Source organism: Salvelinus sp. IW2-2015, linkage group LG16 (genome assembly GCF_002910315.2).
Source record: "Salvelinus sp. IW2-2015 linkage group LG16, ASM291031v2, whole genome shotgun sequence".
Classification (NCBI taxonomy): Eukaryota; Metazoa; Chordata; class Actinopteri; order Salmoniformes; family Salmonidae; genus Salvelinus; species Salvelinus sp. IW2-2015.
The window spans coordinates 18,673,025-18,692,173 of NC_036856.1; the positions used below are offsets into that span (position 1 = coordinate 18,673,025).

The window sequence follows — 19,149 nt, forward strand, 5'->3', positions numbered from 1 at the left end:
GTTCTTAAATAAAACCCGATCTTCCATTTAGATCCAAAACCACCTTTGTCCTGAGAACATGAGTAATGTAGAGAGGAAGACTGAGTTTGATCTCTTACATTATTTATTTGGGCACAATAAGAAAAACCAAGTGCAATGTGATTATTTGATCTATTTCTTTAGTTGTCCATCAAGTAAATCCTTTGCTTCATTTATTTTAGCAGCAAGATATGGTGATCCACCTGCAATAGAACAAAATGTGCATTTTTAGAGTACAGAGTGATCCAATAAATTTTTACAAGCTCAAAGGCTCTAAATAAAAGCAAATATTTATTTGGAAAGAAATGTCATGACCACACATTGTACCACACATTGTTCCTCAAACCTCTATCGGGGTGATTAAGAATCATCAGTTTTCTGTGGGCTTCTCTGATCTTGGTCTTGTTAGCTGTGGGACTGGGGACAACAATATGATACATTAGTGCAATAAAGTCAAGCATTTGCTTATCACACAGTGAAATGTACAGTACCTGACTCCTAGAACGAGCGATGCCTCTCTCTTGTTCATTTTGGGATCAAATCCACCTCTGTAGTATCCACCACCAAAAGCCTGCAACAATTGTATCACAGATGCAGTGGTGTAAGTCGTTTTTGTTGGCTCTTATTTTTGACAACTTTCAATTTACTACATTCCTAAAGAACTGTAGTTTTTACTCCATATAAAAGTACTCGTTACATTTTGAATGCTTAGCAGGACAGGAAAATGGTCCAATTCACAAACTTATCAAGAGAACCACCCTGGTCATCCATTCTGCCTCTGATCTGGCAGACTCACTAAACACAAATGCTTCATTTGTAAATTATGTTGGAGATTGGCTATCTGTAAAAAATAAAATAAAAAGGTCCCATATGGTTTGCTTATTAAGGAATTTGAAATTATTTAGTTTTACTTTTGATACTTAAGTACATTTCAAACCTAATGTTTTGTTAGGTGACTTTTACTTGAGTCATTTATTTAAGTTCTTTACTTTTACTAAACTATGACAATTAGGTACTTGTTCCACCACAGCACCAATGTGAGTTCAGTCAGACTAATGCCATTCATTGTGTCTTGTAGAGGCCAACACGTGTGAAAGCCCATACAATCTTACCGATTTGGGAAAACTCTGCATAGCTTGCTTCATTTGGGGTTCCATGTGTTTCATGGCCTGCATGGCATAGCGACCTGAATCAAGGAGGATCTGCATTTCAGTGTCACAAATTCCATCAAATCGTTTCTTCAACTCTGCATATTCTGTACCTTATAATGATAAACTGACCTACAAATCCAGCTGCTGCTAGGGTGAGCCCCAATGCCACCATGGAACTGGCCTGTGAATCGATTATGGATGTTCATTAGTAGAGGAAGATATCTCAACCTTTTCATATAAAGCCTACAAGACATGTTTATAATCAAAGTCAGCTAGTGCAGTGGTCACATCTCAGATATGTGTTCAAATCCTGTGTGATCTGTAGGTCATGTACCTTACTGGTTTCCACATGATGGCGCTGCAGCAGTCATGCTGCTATTTGTTTCTAGCTGTAACGTTAACGATTTATGCTTCAGAGGTCTAGGGTGAGTAATGTTAGCTAGCCACCAACTGTATGGCTGTTAGTCGTAGCTACACACACTCTATCAGCTTGCTCACTTTCACTAGTATGCTGCTACAGCTAGCTACAGTTGCTAGTTAGCTAACTGGCTGGCTAGCCAGCTTTACTAACGAAATGCTTCTGCTCTTGTCTAAACACTACAATGCAGTAAGCTATCCTTTCACGGTAGCATCGATATAATAAATTCTAACTCACCATGTTTTATTGCTAAGATCCGCCTCTATCAAAGACTTGCAACATAACTTTTTATACACTTGTCTACGATGAACAAAGTCACAGATGACACCTCATGTTTTGATCCGTGACTTCTCTGTTGTATATTTCTGGCCTGACAGAAATTAAAGGCACATGTCGTAACGACTAAAGTCAATTGCTCAGCACTGTCGCAAAATGTAAGGGTCCCAATTCTATAGAAATGTATGCCTAGTCCCTAGGTACTTCTTGCCTAGTAATTTAGTGTCCTATAAAATATGTTGCCTATCTGGTCCAGCATCTCTGGACCTGAAAATCCTCATGCATTAATAAAAGAGAATTGTGCAAATACAGTGTTTTTCAGAACACATTATTAAGGTAATGTATAAACTACAGTAAACTGATATAAAATACTTATAAATCAGCCTTTTTACCTATTCCCCAGATGTAATATTATTGTTTAGATACTTTTTGTCCAGAGACCTGCTTGTTTGAACTGCTATATATATATATATATATATTAAAAAAATGAAAAATCCAATGGAACAGCGGTGCATGTCTAATACATACATGTCCAGTACAAACAAGCAGTATTTTACAGCAGTGGGAATGTAATGCCAAATAGTCACATGTTAGTCACTCAAATTACAAGATGCACTCATTCATACACTATACAGTACATTTGGAAAGTATTCAGACCCTTTCTCCACATTGTGTTATGTTACAGCCTTATTCTAAAATGGATTACATTAAAAATGTTCCTCATCAATCTACACACAATACCCCATAATGACAAAGCGAACAATGGTTTTAAGAAATCTTAGCAAATTTATTGCAAATAAAAAACAGAAATTCCTTTTTAACATAAGTATTCAGACCCTTGGCTATGAGACTCGAAGTTTCCATTGATCATCCTTGAGATGTATCTACAACTTTATTGGAGTCCACCTGTGGTAAATTTAATTGATTGGACATGATTTGGAAATGCACACAGCTGTCTATATAAGGTCCCACAGTTGAAAGTGAATGTCAGAGCAAAAACCAAGCAATTAGGTCGAAGGAATTGTCCATAGAGCTCCGAGACAGGATTGTGTTGAGAAACAGATCTGCGGAAGGGTACCAAAAAATGTCTGCAGCATTGAAGTTCCACAAGAACACAGTGCCCTCCATCATTCTTAAATGGAAGAAGTTTGGAACCCCCAAGACTCTTCCTAGAGCTGGCCGCCTGGCCAAACTGAGCAATCAGGGGAGAAGGGCCTTGGTCAGGGAGGTGACCAAGAACCCGATGGTCACTCTGACAGAGCTCCAGAGTTCCTCTGTGGAGATCGGAGAATCTTCCAGAAGGACAATCGTCTCTGCAGCACTCCACCAACCAGGCCTTTATGGTAGAATGGCCAGACGGAAGCCACTCCTCAGTAAAAGGCACATGACAGCCCGCTTGGAGTTTGCCAAGAGGCACCTAAAGTACTCTCAGACCATGTGAAACAAGATTATCGTGTCTGATGTGTCACGTCTGGGGGAAACCTGGCACCATCTGTACGGTGAAGCATGGTGGTAGCAGCATCATGCAGTGGGGATGTTTTTCAGCGGCAGGTACTGGGAGACTAGTCAGGATCATGGGAAAGATGAACGGAGCAAAGTACAGAGAGATCCTTGATAACCTGCTACAGAGCGCTCAGGACCTGAGACTGGGGCAAAGGTTCACCTTCGAGCAGGACAACAACCCTAAGCAAGCCAAGACAACGCCTGGGTGGCTTCGACACAAGTCTCTGAATATCCTTGAGTGGCCCAGCCAGAGCCCGGACTTGAACCTGATCGAACATATCTGGAGAGACCTGAAAATAGCTGTGCAGCGATGCTCCCCATCTAACCTGACAGAGGTTGAGAGGATTTACAGAGAAGAATGGGAGAAAGTCCCGAAATACAGGTGTGCCAAGCTTGTAGTGTCATACCCAAGAAGACTCAAGGCTGTAATCGCTGGCAAAGGTGCTTCAACAAAGTACTGAGTAAAGGGTCTGATTACTTATGTAAATGTGATATTTCAGTTTTTTATTTTTAATACATTTGCAAAAAATTGTAGAAACCTGTTTTTGATTTGTCATTATGGGTTATTGTATGTAGATTGATGAGGGGAAAAAACGATGTAATCCATTTTTTAATAAGGCTGAAGCTCAACAAAATGTGGGAAAATTCTAGGGGTCTGAATACTTTCCGAATGCACTGTATATACAAAAGTATGTGGACAACCCATCAACTTAGTCGATTCAGCTATTTCAGCCACACCCGATGCTGAGAGGCGTATAAAATCGAGCACACAGCCATGCAATCTTCAAAGACAAACATTGGCAGTAGAATGGCCTTACTAAAAAGCTGCCCCCTTTCCAACAAGTCAGTTCCTCAAATTTCTTCCCTGCTAGAGCTGCCCCAGTCAACTTTAAATGCTGTTATTGTGAAGTGGAAACATCTAGGAGCAACAATTGCTCAGCTGCAAAGTGGTAAGCCACACAAGCTCATAGAACAGGACCGCCGAGTGCTGAAGTGCATAGCGCGTAAAAATCATCTGTCCTCAGTTGCAACACTCACTACCGAGTACCAAAATGCCTCTGGAAGCAACATCAGCACAATAACTATTCGCCGGGAGCTTAATGAAATGGGTTTCCATGGCCGAGCTGCCGCACACAAGCCTAAGATCACCATGTGCAATGCCAAGCTTTGGTTGCAGTTGTGTTAAGCTCACGTTCATTGGACTCTGGAGCAGTGGAAATGCATTCCCTGGAGTGATGAATCATGCTTCACAATCTGGCAGTCCGACGGACAAATCTGGGTTTGGCAGATGCCAGGAGAAAGCTACCTGCCCCAGTGCATAGTGCCAACTGTACAGTTTGGTGGAGGAGGAATGATGGTCTGGGGCTGTTTTTCATGGTAAGGGCCTTTCCTGTTTCAGCATGACAATGCCCCCGTGTACAAAGTGAGGTCCATACAGAAAGGGTTTGTCGATATTGGTGTGGAAGACCTTTACTGGCCTGCACAAAGCCCTGATCTCAACCCCATCGAACACCTTTGGGATAAGTTGGAACACCGACTGCGAGCCAGGCCTATTCACCCAACATCAGTGCCCGACCTCACTAATGCTCTTGTGGCTGAATGGAAGCAAGTCCCCTCAGTAATGTTCCAACATCTAGTGGAAAGCCTTTCCAGAAGAGTGGAGGCTGTTATAGCTGCGAAGGGGGGTCTCCATATTAATGCCCATGATTTTGAAATTAGATGTTCGACGAGCAGGTGTCCACATACTTTTGGTAATGTAGTGTAACTAGAAAGAACATAATTGATCTTACCTTACATGGTCAGTTCCCAAGGATTGCTATAATATAGGACTGAACAGGACTTTAACCGAACATCTGCTCTGAGCAATTTAAAATAGAATAGAACATGGTTATCTCTCTTCCCATTGGAATGAAGCACACTGGAGCAACACAATGAGATGTTGAAGGTCCTAATTATTGCCCCTATCATTTGCATAATTACAATGTTTTCCAAGGCAAGGGCAGTATAGAAATTTCAAACTGTAGTGGACCTGCAGCAGTCAGTGAAAGTCAGGTTTAATGATGAATCTGTCCTCCATCAGGCAGGCACACTGGCTGGAGGGCTGGAGTTTCAATAGGATTTAAAAAGCCAACTGTGTGGATAAATTAGAGTTTTGCCCCAAAATCATATGGAATTACAGTGCTGGGTGCATGTGGTGAGCCTACACACAAAAAGCCCAGAGGAAGCAGCTATTTCTGTTGGTTTTATTAAACCAACCAAGCAATTTAATTCTTTTGTTCAGGGGAGTTCTACTTCATTGATTAACAAAAGCAGGGATATAATTTTTTCAGCCTTTTTGAAAAGCCTGAAATGTCAAGCCTTTTAAAGCAGATTATTCTGCCTCTGTGCGATGAATGCTGCCAGAGTAACCTTTTGTCTACAATTAAATATTCCAGCATAAATATAAAAGAAAATCAGAGATGGGGAAGATTGACTCACGAGAGATTGGAGAGGTAGATCCTCACACTGATAGTGCAAACAGCTTGCTTCTAATTAAATATGCCACAGAGTCTCAAAGCATTTGCTTTCAGCCGCAGAGAGAGGAAGCTGCCTAAGAATGAGGGGGAGAAATATATCACATCATCTGTCTGTCCACAGCCTTCCTCTGGGCATCTGAAAGGTATTTCATTTTTTTGTTTTTGTAATTATTTGTTTCCCTTTTTTGTAGGAAGTATCTAAAGGCAACACCTTCAGGGATATGCATAAATAGAGAAACACAATAAAAGTTCTCAGATTGTTTATGATTCAGACTCAGATGATTAAGCATGACAATGTGGCACTTCAGGGACATGGGGCATTTATTTTACATTTATGGAATTGGGTGCATTCTCCCCATGTCTGTGATGCAGAGAGGGGGTATATTCAAAGCCGTTATACTATGCAACGTTTAATTTAGTAGTGTTCAGTTTCAGTTGTAGACTTTATGTAGTGGTTCATTTAATTGATGTGTGATTGCATCTAAAGGAAAGAAGTTATATAGAAAGAATATGTGATATTGTATATTGTATAACTAGGGGTCATTCCTTATACCTTTAACAGACATATTACTACATTTGTTGGTGAAATAATGTATAGATAGTCTGGAGTAAAGATAGATGTGATGTAGATTCTTGTTATATGTGTTTGCTTACTTACTCGTAAGAGAGTATTGATACTGTGACTTTGATCTGATAACAGCAGTGTTGATCATATTCAACTCTGCTTTACATGTTAATATGATATTTTCTCACGCAGATATTTAGCCAAGTTTAGGAAACAGTACTTTGTGAATGGTTTACTAGAATTGGATCCTATCAACTTCATCAAGTCATCAAGTGTTTTGAAGAGGCAAACACATAGCAAATTCTGTCATAGCAACATTTGTGAGCACATATTAAATAATAGGTTCTAAATAAGTCAAAGATAGAATGATTATTTGGAATAAACTTTTTTGTTGTTGAGCAGAGCATAGCTGTTTTGATAAGTTGCTAATGTCAGCTTATTAAAAGTGTAAGTGTGTTATCCTAGTAGTATGTTGTTGGTAATGATTTCATTACATTACAGGTTCATAACAGTTATGTTGATCATCATACATCACACATATATCTTCATGGAGGATGTCAGTTTACACATTTGAATGTTTGCTTGCTGCAAAAAAATATGACAAAGTATTTTCCTTTAAGTATGCTATGTGTATAGGAGAACAAACTCCCAGATAATGGGGGAATATATGGTCCCCTAAGATGTTTTCAGTGGGTGACTGAAGGATTTCAATGAATGCAGATTACTTCAACTGTTGGCTTTGTTGTCTCTCAGATCTCACTACCTGTACATATTAAAGAAGTAGTAGAGAGGGCTGTGGACTGATAATGTTTTGCATGAGAAATGGGGCACTTTTTAAAAAGTGATTCATTCAATGCATTTGAATGTGTCTGAAACATCCAGACAAAACAGAGGCCCCAACATATGTCCCCTCACCATGACCCCACCCCACTTACCCCATACCTGCAATAAGGTCTTATCAGAAAATTGGGCAAGTCAAGAGTCTGTTGATTAACCCTGACAGACCTAATGATTGTGGGTCAGGGTTTCAGCTTGTGAGATAAAAAAAAACAACCACTAGTGTCAAATAATAGATGCACTGACAGGCAAATTGTGCTCTGTCATTTGCGTTTTAGGATGATAGTGGATTCTGAACTGACCAGCTCTGACTGGTAATGGCGTTGGCTGCAGCTTTTTCCCACGTCTGAAGTGAACGGATATGGCATGAGGGACGAACCTCATCGCTTTCCCAGACCACAAGTAAATCTTGCATTATGCTGAATTTTAGCTTCCAAAAGGATTGCAAGGTTTGCAAAAAGGAAACAAGAATTATTCAATCAAATTGGCACCTCCACATCCAGATTCTACTAGTGCTGCATAATGCAATCCAGTAATCCCTTTATCAAATGCTGAGATGAAATGGTCTTATTGGAAAAGGAGTTAAATATATTTAAGGTCATTCTATCACTAGTTTATTTTTCAAAATTGCCCACTCTCTTTTTATCTTCAGAGACAATAATTACTTCTAGTTCAACACACTATGGCTGATGAATGTTCAGAGAATCCACAGGAAGAAATCTTTGCAATAATCAGCACTACAGTTTTCTCTCCCTTTTAACATTTCTATAAATTTGAACATACATGGCTGTCTGAGGATATGCAATGTTAATGTCTAGGTGATGATGGCAATATGTCAGCAAAATATGGTAACCTACTTGAACTGTAATTGTTGCCGCATCAGCATCTTACATATCTTAGGCTACAGTGCGTTGTGGGCTTAGCTATAATGCAGTTTTTCCAATACATTTTGGGAATGCATTTCTTTCCTCCTTTTACATTTTTTTATTTTCAGTAATCATCATTGTTCATGTCATTTTTCTAGGTCATAATAGGAAGAATGCTGGGTGAATACTAAACAGAGCCTATATACTGTACATGTAGGCATCCTTTGCTGACTGTTCACATTGCCCACTGCTGAAACATCATCAGCAGCTGACTGATGCCAAATATCAGCATTCAATTTATCAATAACCCACTAGGCCTAATGGTTTATAAGTCTATTAGTCTGTATAAATCAGAGTGTTTCTGCTACATGTATAGGGCTTTCAGAAAGTATTCATACCCCTTGACTTATTCCACATTTTGTTGTGTTACAACTTAAATTCTAAATAGATTAAATATAACTTTTGTTACACCCATTTACACACAATACCCCATAATGATGAAGGGGAAACATGTTTTTAGACATGAAATACAGAAATATCTTATTTAAATCAGTATTCACACCCCTGAGTCAATACTTTGTAGAAGCACGTTTGGCAGTCTTTCTGGGTCTCTAAGAGCTTTCCACAACTAAATTGTGCAACATTTGCCTATTAATCATTTCAAAATTCTTCAAGCTCTGTCAAATTGGTTGTTGATTATTGCTAGACAACCATTTTCAGGTCTTGCCATAGATTTTCAAGCAGATTGAAGTCAAAACTGTATCTCGGCCACTCAGTAACATTCACTGTCTTCTTGGTAAGCAGCTCCAGAGTATATTTGGCCTTATGTTTTGGGTTATTGTCCTGCTGAAAGGTGAATTCATCTCCCAGTGTATAGTGGAAAGCAAACTAAAACAGGTTTTCCTCTAGGATTTTGCCTGTGCTTAGTGCCATTCCGTTTCTTTTTTATCCTGAAAAACTCCCCAGTTACAAGCAAACCCATAACATGATGCCTTGTTGCAAACAGGATGCATGTTAAGGAATATTTGTATTCTGTACAGGCTTCCTTCTTTTCACTCTGTCAATTAGGTTAGTATTGTGGAGTAACTACAATGTTGTTGATCCATCCTCAGTTTTCTCCTATCACATCCATTCAACTCTGTAACTCTTTTAAAGTCACCATTGGCCTCATGGTGAAATCCCTGAGCAGTTTCCTTCCTGAACACAAATGCTTCATTTGTAAATTATGTCTGAGTGTTGGAATATGCCCCTGGCTATCCGTAAATTCAAATAACAAGAAAATCATGCTGTCTAGTTTGTTTAATTTAAGGAATTTGAAATTATTTATACATTTACTTTTGATAGTTAAGTATATTTTAACAATTACATTTACTTTTGATACTGAAGTATATTTAAAACCAAACATTTTTAGACTTTTACTCAAGTAGTATTTTACTGGGTGACTTTCACTTTTACTTGAGTCATTTTCTATCAAGTTATCTTTACTTACTCAAGTATGACAATTGGGTACTTTTTCCAGCACTATATATTTATTTATACTTTACAGGCTTCCTTCTTTTCACTCCATCAATTAGGTTAGTACTGTGGAGTAACTACAATGTTGTTGATCCATCCTCAGTTTTCTCCTATAACAACCATTAAACTCTGTAACTGTTTTAAAATCCCCATTAGGCTCAAGGTGAAATCCCTCTGGGGCAAATGAGTTTGGAAGGACACCTGTATCTTTGTAGTGACTGGATGTATTGATACACCACCCAAAGCCAAATAAATAACAAAGAGATATTCAGCATCTGCTTTTTCTATATTTTACACATCTACCAGTAGGTGCACTTCTTTGCGAGGCACTGAACAACTTCCCTGGTCTTTGTGGTTGAGTCTGTGCTTGAAATTCACTACTTGATTGAGGGACCTTACAAATAATTGTATGTGAAGGGTACAGAGATGGGGTAGTAATTCAAAAATCATGTTAACCACTATTATTGAACACAGAATGAGTCCATGCAATTTAATATGCAATTTGTTAAGAAATGTTTTACTCCTGAATTTATTTAGGCTTGCCATAACAAAGGTGTTGAATATTTATTGATCATTTTTTAATTCATTTTAAACATTTTCGAAAAAACATAATTCCACTTTGACATGATGGGTTTTTCTGCGTAAGCCAGTGACAAAAATAATCTAAATTTAATCATTTTTAAATTCAGTCTGCAACACAACAAAATGTGGAAATGTCAAGGGGTGTGAATAATTTCTGAAGGCACTGTAAAGTGATACTACAGTCGTATGAAAAAGTTTGGGCACCCCTGACAATTTCCATTTATAAATAATTGGGTGTTTGGATCAGCAATTTCATTTTGATCTATCAAATAACTGMTGGACACAGTAATATTTCARTAGTGAAATTAGGTTTATTGGATTAACAGAAAATGTGCAATATGCATCAAAACAAAATTAGACAGRWGCATAAATTTGGGYACCCCAATAGAAAAATCACATCAATATTTAGTAGAGCCTCCTTTGGCTAAAATAACAGCCTCTAGACGCTTCCCATAGCCTCTAATGAGTGTCTGGATTCTGGATGAAGGTATTTTGGACCATTCCTCCTTACAAAACATGTCCAGTTCAGTTAGGTTTGATGGTTGCCGAGCATGGACAGCCGCTTCAAATCATCCCACAGATTCTCAATGATATTCAGGTCTGGGGACTGGGATGGCCATTCCAGAACATTGTACTTGTTCCTCTGCATAAATGCCCGGGTAGACTTTGAGMAGTGTTTTGGGTCGTTGTCTTGTTGAAATATCCAGCGCCGGCGTAACTTCAACTTTGTGACTGATTCTTCAACATTATTCCCAAGAATCTGCTGATATTGAGTGGAMTCCATGCGACCCTCAACTTTAACAAGATTCCCAGTACCGGCACTGGCCACACAGCCCCACAGCATGATGGAACCCCCACCAAATTTTACTGTGGGTAGCAAGTGTTTTTCTTGGAACGCTGTGTTCTTTTGCCGCCATGCATAACGTCCCTTGTTATGACCAAATAACTCAATCTTTGTTTCATCAGTCCACAGCACCTTATTCCAAAATGAAGCTGGCTTGTCCAAATGTGCGTTTGCATACCTCAAGCGACTCTGTTTGTGGTGTGTGCAGAAAAGGCTTCTTCCGCATCACTCTCCCATACAGCTTCTCCTTGTGCAAAGTGCGCTGAATTGTTGAACGATGAACAGTGACACCATCTGCAGCAAGATGATGTTGTAGGTCTTTGGAGGTGGTCTGTGGGCTGTTTTTGACCGTTCTCACCATCCTTCGCCTTTGCCTCTCCGATATTTTACTTGGCCTGCCACTTCTGGCCTTAACAAGAACTGTGCCTGTGGTCTTCCATTTCCTCACTATGTTCCTCACAGTGGACACTGACAGCTTAAATCTCTGCGATAGCTTTTTGTAGCCTTCCTCTAAACCATAATGTTGAACAATCTTTGTTTTCAGGTCATTTGAGAGTTGTTTTAAGGCCCCCATGTTGCCACTCTTCAGAGGAGAGTCAAAGAGAACAACAACTTGCAATTGGCCACCTTAAATAYCTTTTCTCATGATTGGATGCACTTGTCTATGAAGTTCAAGGCTTAATGAGCTCACCAAACCAATTGTGTGTTCCAATTAATCAGTGCTAAGTAGTTACAGGTATTCAAATCAACAGAATGACAAGGGTGCCCACATTTTTGCATAGCCTATTTTTCCACATCTGATTTAATTTCATACAACTTAATATTGCTACACTAAAAATCTTTGTCTGGACAATACCCCAATACTCAGCTTTTATTAGAAAATGAATGGCATGCCACTGTGATCATTTTCTGTGACGACAGAGTAAATTATTATGCAGCCTCAGAGGGGTGACCAAACTTTTTCATACTACTGTATATGGTTATTCAGATTCATCAGGGAATAGAAGACAATGCATGTTTAGCCTAGATGTATTGCAATGTTATCAATCAATAGTATTGATTAAAAACTAGCGAGCCCAGGTATTGCAAATTCAATTAAACCTGGTGACTATTGACAGTGCTCACAAGACTTAGGCAAAATTATTTATTGATGGTACAAAACGTAATTCCTATGCACAGGATAGTAATGTTATGCACTTGAAACCAATCATAAATTGATCATACAACATTTTGCCTATACATTTCAGCAGTTTTTCAATCTAATAGAGTTGATCTTTAACACACCCTTGTGCTTCTGTCAGCTCCCTGGACACAACTACTCATGCAAGGGTTTTTCTTTATTATTACTATTTTCTACATCGTAGAATAATAGTGAAGACATCAAAACTGTGAAATAACACATATGGAATCATGTAGTAACCAAAAAAGTTTTAAACAAATAGAAAAATATTTTATATTTGAAATTCTTCAAAGTAGCCACCCTTTGCCTTGATGACAGCTGTGCACACTCTTGGCATTCTCTCAACCAGCTTCATGAGGAATAATTTTCCAACAGTCTTGTAGGAGTTCCCACATATGCAGAGCAATTAATTGGTGGCTGCTTTTCCACTCTGCAGCCCAACTTATCCCAAACCATCTCAATTGGGTTGAGGTTGGGTGATTTTGCAGGCCAGGTCATCTGATGCAGCACTCCATCACTCTCCTTCTTGGTCAAATAGCCCTTAAACAGCCTGGAGGTGTGTTTTGGGTCATTGCCGTGTTGAAAAACTGATATGATAGTCCCACTAAGTGCAAATGATAGTCCCACTAAGTGCAAACCAGATGGGATGGCGTATTGCTGCAGAATGTTGTGGTAGCCATGCTGGTTAAGTGTGCCTTAAGTGTCACCAGCAAAGCACCCCCACACCACCTCCTCCTCTATGCTTCAAGGTGGGAACGACACATGCGGAGATGATCCGTTCACCTACATCTACTCTTCGTCTTCACCTGCTCTGCAGTTGGAACCAGAAATCTAAAATTTGAAATGATCAGATCAAAGGACAGATTTCCACCGATATAATGTCCATTGCTCGTGTTTCTTGGCCCAAGCAAGTCTCTTCTTCTTATTGATGTCCTTTAGACTAGTGGTTTCTTTGCAGCATTTCAACCATGAAGGACTGATTCACGCAGTCTACTATGAACAGTTGATGTTAAGATGTGTCTGTTACTTGAACTCTGTGAAGCATTTATTTGGGCTGCAATCTGAGGTGCAGTTAACTCTAATAAGCGTATCCTCTGCCTTTCCTGTGGCGGTCCTCATGACAACCAGTTTCATCATAGCGCTTGATGGTTTTTGCGACTGCACTTGAAGAAACTTTCTTGAAATGTTCCGTGTTGACTGACCTTCTTGTCTTAAAGTAATGATGGACTGTTATTTCTCTTTGCTTATTTGAGCTGTTCTTGCCATAATATGGATATGGTATTTTACCAAATAGGCCTATCTTCTGTATACCAACCCTACCTGGTCACAACACAACTGATCGGCTCAAACGCATTAAGAAGGAAAGAAATTCCACAAATTAACTTTTAACAAGGCACACCTGTTAATTGAAATGCATTCCAGGTGACTACCTCATGAAGCTGGTTAAGAGAATGCCAAAAGTGTGCAAAGCTGTCATCAAGGCAAAGGGTGGCTACTTTGAAGAATGTCAAATATTTAAAAAAAATTGATTTGTTTAACACTTTTTTGGTTACTTTTTTGGTTACTACATGATTCCATATGTGTTTTTTCATAGTTTTGAAGTATTCACTATTATTCTACAATGTAGAAAATAGTAAAAATAAAGAAAGACCCTTGAATGAGTAGGTGTCCAAACTTTCGACTGGTACTCAGTGTTCAGATCCGAGGTGGTAGCAATTACAGTGCCTTGCAAAAGTATTCACCCCCCTTGGCATTTTTCCTATTTTGTTGCATTACAACCTGTCATTTAAATGGATTTTAATTTGGATTTCATGTAATGGACATACACAAAATAGTCCAAATTGGTGAAGTGAAATGAAAACAATAACTTGTTTCAAAAAATTATAAAAAACTGAAAAGTGGTGCATGCATATGTATTCACCTCCTTTGCTATGAAGTCCCTAAATAAGATCTGGTGCAACCAATTACCTTCAGAAGTCACATAATTAGTTAGATTGCACACAGGTGGACTTTATTTACGTGTCACATGATCTGTCACATGATCTCAGTAGATATACACCTGTTCTGAAAGGCCCCAGAGTCTGCAACACCACTAAGCAAGGGGCACCACCAAGCAAGCGGCACCATGAAGACCAAGGAGCTCTCCAAACAGGTCAGGGACAAAGTTGTGGAGAGGTACAGATCAGGGTTGGGTTATAAAAAAAATCTGAAACTTTGCACATCCCACGGAGCACCATTAAATCCATTATTAGGTCAGGGACAATGATCGGCTATGAAAAGCCAACTGACATTTACTCCTGAGGTGCTGACTTGTTGCACCCTCGACAACTACTGTGATTATTATTATTTGACCATGCTGGTCATTTATGAACATTTGAACATCTTGGCCATTTTCTGTTATAATCTCCACCCGGCACAGCCAGAAGAGGACTGGCCACCCCTCATAGCCTGGTTCCTCTCTAGGTTTCTTCCTAGGTTCTGGCCTTTCTAGGGAGTTTTTCCTAGCCACTCTGCTTCTACACCTGCATTGCTTGCTGTTTGGGGTTTTAGGCTGGGTTTCTGTACAGCACTTTGATATATCAGCTCCTGTAAGAAGGGCTATATAAATTTATTTGATATGATATTTAAAAAAAATGGAAAGAATATGGCACCACAACAAACATAGAGGCAACAAAGAGACCAAAGATAACACTGAAGGAGCTGCAAAGCTCCACAGCGGAGATTGGAGTATCTGTCCATAGGTCCACTTTAAGCCGTACACTCCACGGAGTTGGGCTTACAGAAGAGTGGGGTGAAAAAAGCCATTGCTTAAAGAAAAAATAAGCAAACACATTTGGTGTTCGTCAAAAGGCATGTGGGAGACTCCCCAAACATATGGAAGAAGGTACTCTGGTCAGATAAGACTAAAATTGAGCTTTTAGGCCATCAAGGAAAATGTATGTCTGGCACAAACCCAACACCTCTCATCACCCTGAGAACACCATCCCCACAGTGAAGCATGGTGGTGGCAGCATCATGCTGTGGCGATGTTTTTCATTGGCAGGGACTGGGAAACTGGTCAGAATTGAAGGAATGATGGATGGTGCTAAATACAGGGAAATTCTTGAGGGAAACCTGTTTTACTCTTCAAGAGATTTGAGACTGGGACAGAGGTTCACCTTCCAGCAGGACGATGACCCTAAGCATGCTGCTACGGCAACACTTGAGTGGTTTAACGGGAAACATTTAAATGTCTTGGAATGGCCTACTCAATGCCCAGATCTCAATCCAATTGAGAATCTGTGGTATGACTTAAATATTGCTGTACACCAGCAGAACCCATCCAACTTGAAGGAGCTGGAGCAGTTTTGCCTTGAAGAATGGGCAAGAATCCCAGTGGCTAGATGTGCCAAGCTTATAGAGACATACCCCAAGAGACTTGCAGCTGTAATTGCTGCAAAAGGTGGCTCTACAAAGTTTTTACTTTGGGTGGTGAATAGTTATGCACGCTCAAGTTTTCCGTTTTTTTGTCTTATTTCTTGTTTGTTTCACCCCAAAAAATAAAAAATGTTGCATCTTCAAAGTGGTAGGCATGTTGTGTAAATCGAATGATACAACCCCCCAAAAATCTATTTTAATTCCAGGTTGTAAGGCAACAAAATAGGAATAATGCCAAGGGGGTAAATACTTTCGCAAGCCACTGTACAATTAAAGACGTCTTCCAGTGATTTTTGAACTTTTACTGTTGAAAAGCAATATCCTAAGTATAAATTCACTAAAATACACACATTGAAGTGTAAAAAAATACTTTTTGAGCAAAATGTTAGTTTTTTTAGACACAACTGCAAACTTCAAGGAGTTGGTCTGATGAGAATCCGCGATGTCATCTGCTTTCCCTCTGCTTGAACAATAGAGACCTTGTGCTATGTCATGACATACCTGGACCACCTATTAAGATGTGCCTTTTGTTAAGTAAATCAAGTGATAAATGAGGTTAAAAGGAGACTGGAGTGCTACATTAAGGGAGTGGCTACAAAAGCCTTCTTATCTGTTTCTTTCAGGGGATTCCCAACTTTGCCAAAATTCCATTATACTATATCTATCAGAAGTCAGGATAAGACCCAGATGCAGACAGCTAGAATCACAAATGGTTATTGACCCAAACAGGGGGCAGGCAAAAGACAGGTCAAGGGCAGGCAGAGGTCCATAATCCAGGGCAGAGTCAGTAAAGTACAGAACGGCAGTCAGGCTCGGGGTCAGGGCAGGCAGAGGTTCGTAATCGGGGAAACTAGGAAACAGATACTTGAGAAAGCAGGAAGACATGGAAAGCACGCTAGTAAGACCTGACAAAATACTAGGAGGTGGCACTCCTAGTGGCCGGGGACTTTAATGCAGAGAAACTTAAATCAGTTTTTACCTAATATCAGCATGGTAAATGTGCAACCAGAGGGGAAAAAAACTCTAGGCCACCATCACTCCACACACAGAGAAGCGTACAAAGTTCTCCCTCGCGGTCCATTTGGCAAATCTGACCATAATTCTATCCTCCTGATTCCTGCTTACACAACAAAAATCAGAAAGCACCAGTGACTCGGTCTATAAAAAAGTGGTCAGATGAAGCAGATCCTAAACTACAGGACTGTTTTGCAGACTAGAATATGTTCCGGGATTCTTCGATTGGCATTGAGGAGTACACCACATCAGTCACTGGCTTCATCAATAAGTGCATCGATGATGTCGTCCCCACAGTGACTGTACGTACATACCCCAACCAGAAGCCATGGATTACAGGTAACATTCGCACTGAGCTAAAGGGTAGAGCTGCTGTGTGCAGAGGAGGGGGTCTGTGCCACAGTGTGTCGGGCGAGCGGGCCTGTCTGCTGTGAGCTGCAGACTATCGACGTGGCTGAATGGGGGCAGCAGCAGGGAGGGGACACAGACCTACAGCCAGTGCTACAGTGGGTAGAGGCGCAGGTGAGGCCACCATGGGAAGAGGTGACAGCGCTCTCACTCGCGACCAAAGGGTTGTGGTCAAAGTTTGAGCGACTGCGGCTGGCTGATGGCGTGCTACAGCGGGCATGGAAGGAGTCAGCTACGGGAGAGGAGAGGTGGCAGGTGGAGGTGAGAGGTGGCAGGTGGTGGTCCCAAAAGCACGGCCGCCTCCGTCAGGGCTTTTACTGGGGGCAGCACAAGAGGGATGTGGAAGACTTTTGCCGCCGCTGTCACAACTGCACTGCGAGAAAGGGCCCCCCAGGCCGCTCTCATGCTCAGCTCCAACAGTTCCCAGTGGGGGCTCCCATTGAGAGGGTGGGAGTGGATGTAGTTGGGCCGTTCCCCACCACAGACAGTGGAAACCGCTGGGTGCTCACGGCCATGGACTATTTCACAAAATGGCCCGAGGCCTATGCTCTGCCTGACCAGGAGGCAGAGACCATCGTCGRCGCCCTGACAGCGGGGATGTTCAGCAGGTTTGGAGCTGCRGAGTCCATCCACAGCGAYCAAGKYAGAAACTTTGAGTMCCGTGTGTTCGCCACCATGTGTGAGARGCTGGGTATGCACAAGACCCGCACTACTCCTCTCCATCCTCAAAGTGATGGCCTTGTGGAGCGCTTCAACAAAACGCTTGGACAGCAGCTGGCCATCATCTCTGCCAAACACCAGCGTGACTGGGACAAGCACCTGCCTATGGTCCTCATGGCATGCCGCTCCGCCATCCAAGACTCCACCTCCTGCAAGTCTGCCCTCCTCATGCTGGGGAGAGAGATCCGCACCCTTGCGGAGATGGCGTTTGGTCGGCCCCTGGATAGCCCTCATGTTCCCCCGGGGCCGGACTATGCCCGGAGACTCCAGGACCGCCTGGAGACAGCCCACACCTTCGCCAGAGAGCAGCTGGTGAATGCAGGTGTGAGGCAGAAAAGGAACTATGACGTGCACACCCAGGGAAGGCACTTTGTGGCTGGGGAGATGGTCTGGGTCTACAGCCCCCTAAGGAAAAAAGGCAGATGCCCCAAGTTGGACAGTCACTGGGTGGGACCCTGCAGCGTCCTGGAGAGGGTAGGGGAGGTTGTTTCCCGGGTGCAGCTTCCTCCCAGGGGGAGAAAGGTGGCACTGCATCGGGACAGGTTAGCCCCATACAGAGGGGCCTCTGCTCCCCAAACCCCAGGGACCCCCATAATTACCCTCTCTGGCAATGACATTCTCCAGGCACCCACCCCCAGGTGCCGCAGACAAGGCTCCAGACAGCCCACTCCCCCTGTCTCCCTCCGTGTCACTGCGTGGTTCCCCGGAGCCACGGACTGTATTCCCTGTTCCCGCTTCCTGGTCCCCCATATCCCTACTTTCATCCCCTGGGTCCCAGAGAGGCAGCCCCCTGCCACAGATAGAGCCCCCTGTTTCACATCTGGACACTCCGCGACCATCACGGCCACGCAGGCAAAGGAGACCTCCGGGTCGCTTCAGAGACTTTGTTTGTTCACTCAGGGACGAGGGACTTTGTGGTGGGGGGGCTGTGTAGCGACTCGCACAGACAGCGGTGTGTTATGTGGTAGGCTATTAGTGGGTTGTGTTGTACTTACCAGTGTTCGCGGGGTCCGACATGCCAATCAACCTGCTATCTGCCAATCACGGGGATGCCTGGAATGTTCTGATGCCGGGCATCCTGGTGTTTGGCGGAGTGGCGTGGAGGGGGGTTGGGCAGGGGGATGGAGCATTGGAAGTTAAGACCAGGTTTAGCCATTGTTCTCTCTCTTATGTCTGGGCTTCACAAGAGAAGGTCACGGTTGGCTTGTGGGGTATCTTTCGTTTATGTGGCGTGGGCTACGGCCAAACAGTAGCCTGTGTAAAGTTGGGTTAATAAACCGTCAATTCGTAAACTCAACCTTCTGTCTGGACAATTGTTC

At 41.8% G+C, this 19,149-nt stretch overlaps 1 protein-coding gene across 2 annotated transcripts; it reads right to left on the bottom strand.

Moving 5' to 3' along the window:
• Positions 1–85: 85 nt before the first annotated feature.
• dnajc19 (DnaJ (Hsp40) homolog, subfamily C, member 19) lies at positions 86–1,963 on the bottom strand. 2 transcript variants are annotated; one of them, XM_024003964.2, is made up of 6 exons: positions 1,825–1,963; positions 1,299–1,350; positions 1,131–1,204; positions 510–589; positions 365–435; positions 86–221 (listed from the first exon to the last, which is right to left on the bottom strand). In XM_024003964.2, exons 1-6 carry the CDS (start codon positions 1,825–1,827, stop codon positions 151–153), a joined length of 351 nt encoding a protein of 116 aa, XP_023859732.1. In that variant the 5' UTR covers positions 1,828–1,963; the 3' UTR covers positions 86–150. The 2 variants fall into 2 exon arrangements, with proteins under 2 accessions (XP_023859732.1, XP_023859733.1); XM_024003965.2 differs by having other exon boundaries at positions 1,303–1,350; positions 1,825–1,865.
• Between the last annotated feature and the right edge of the window lie 17,186 nt (positions 1,964–19,149).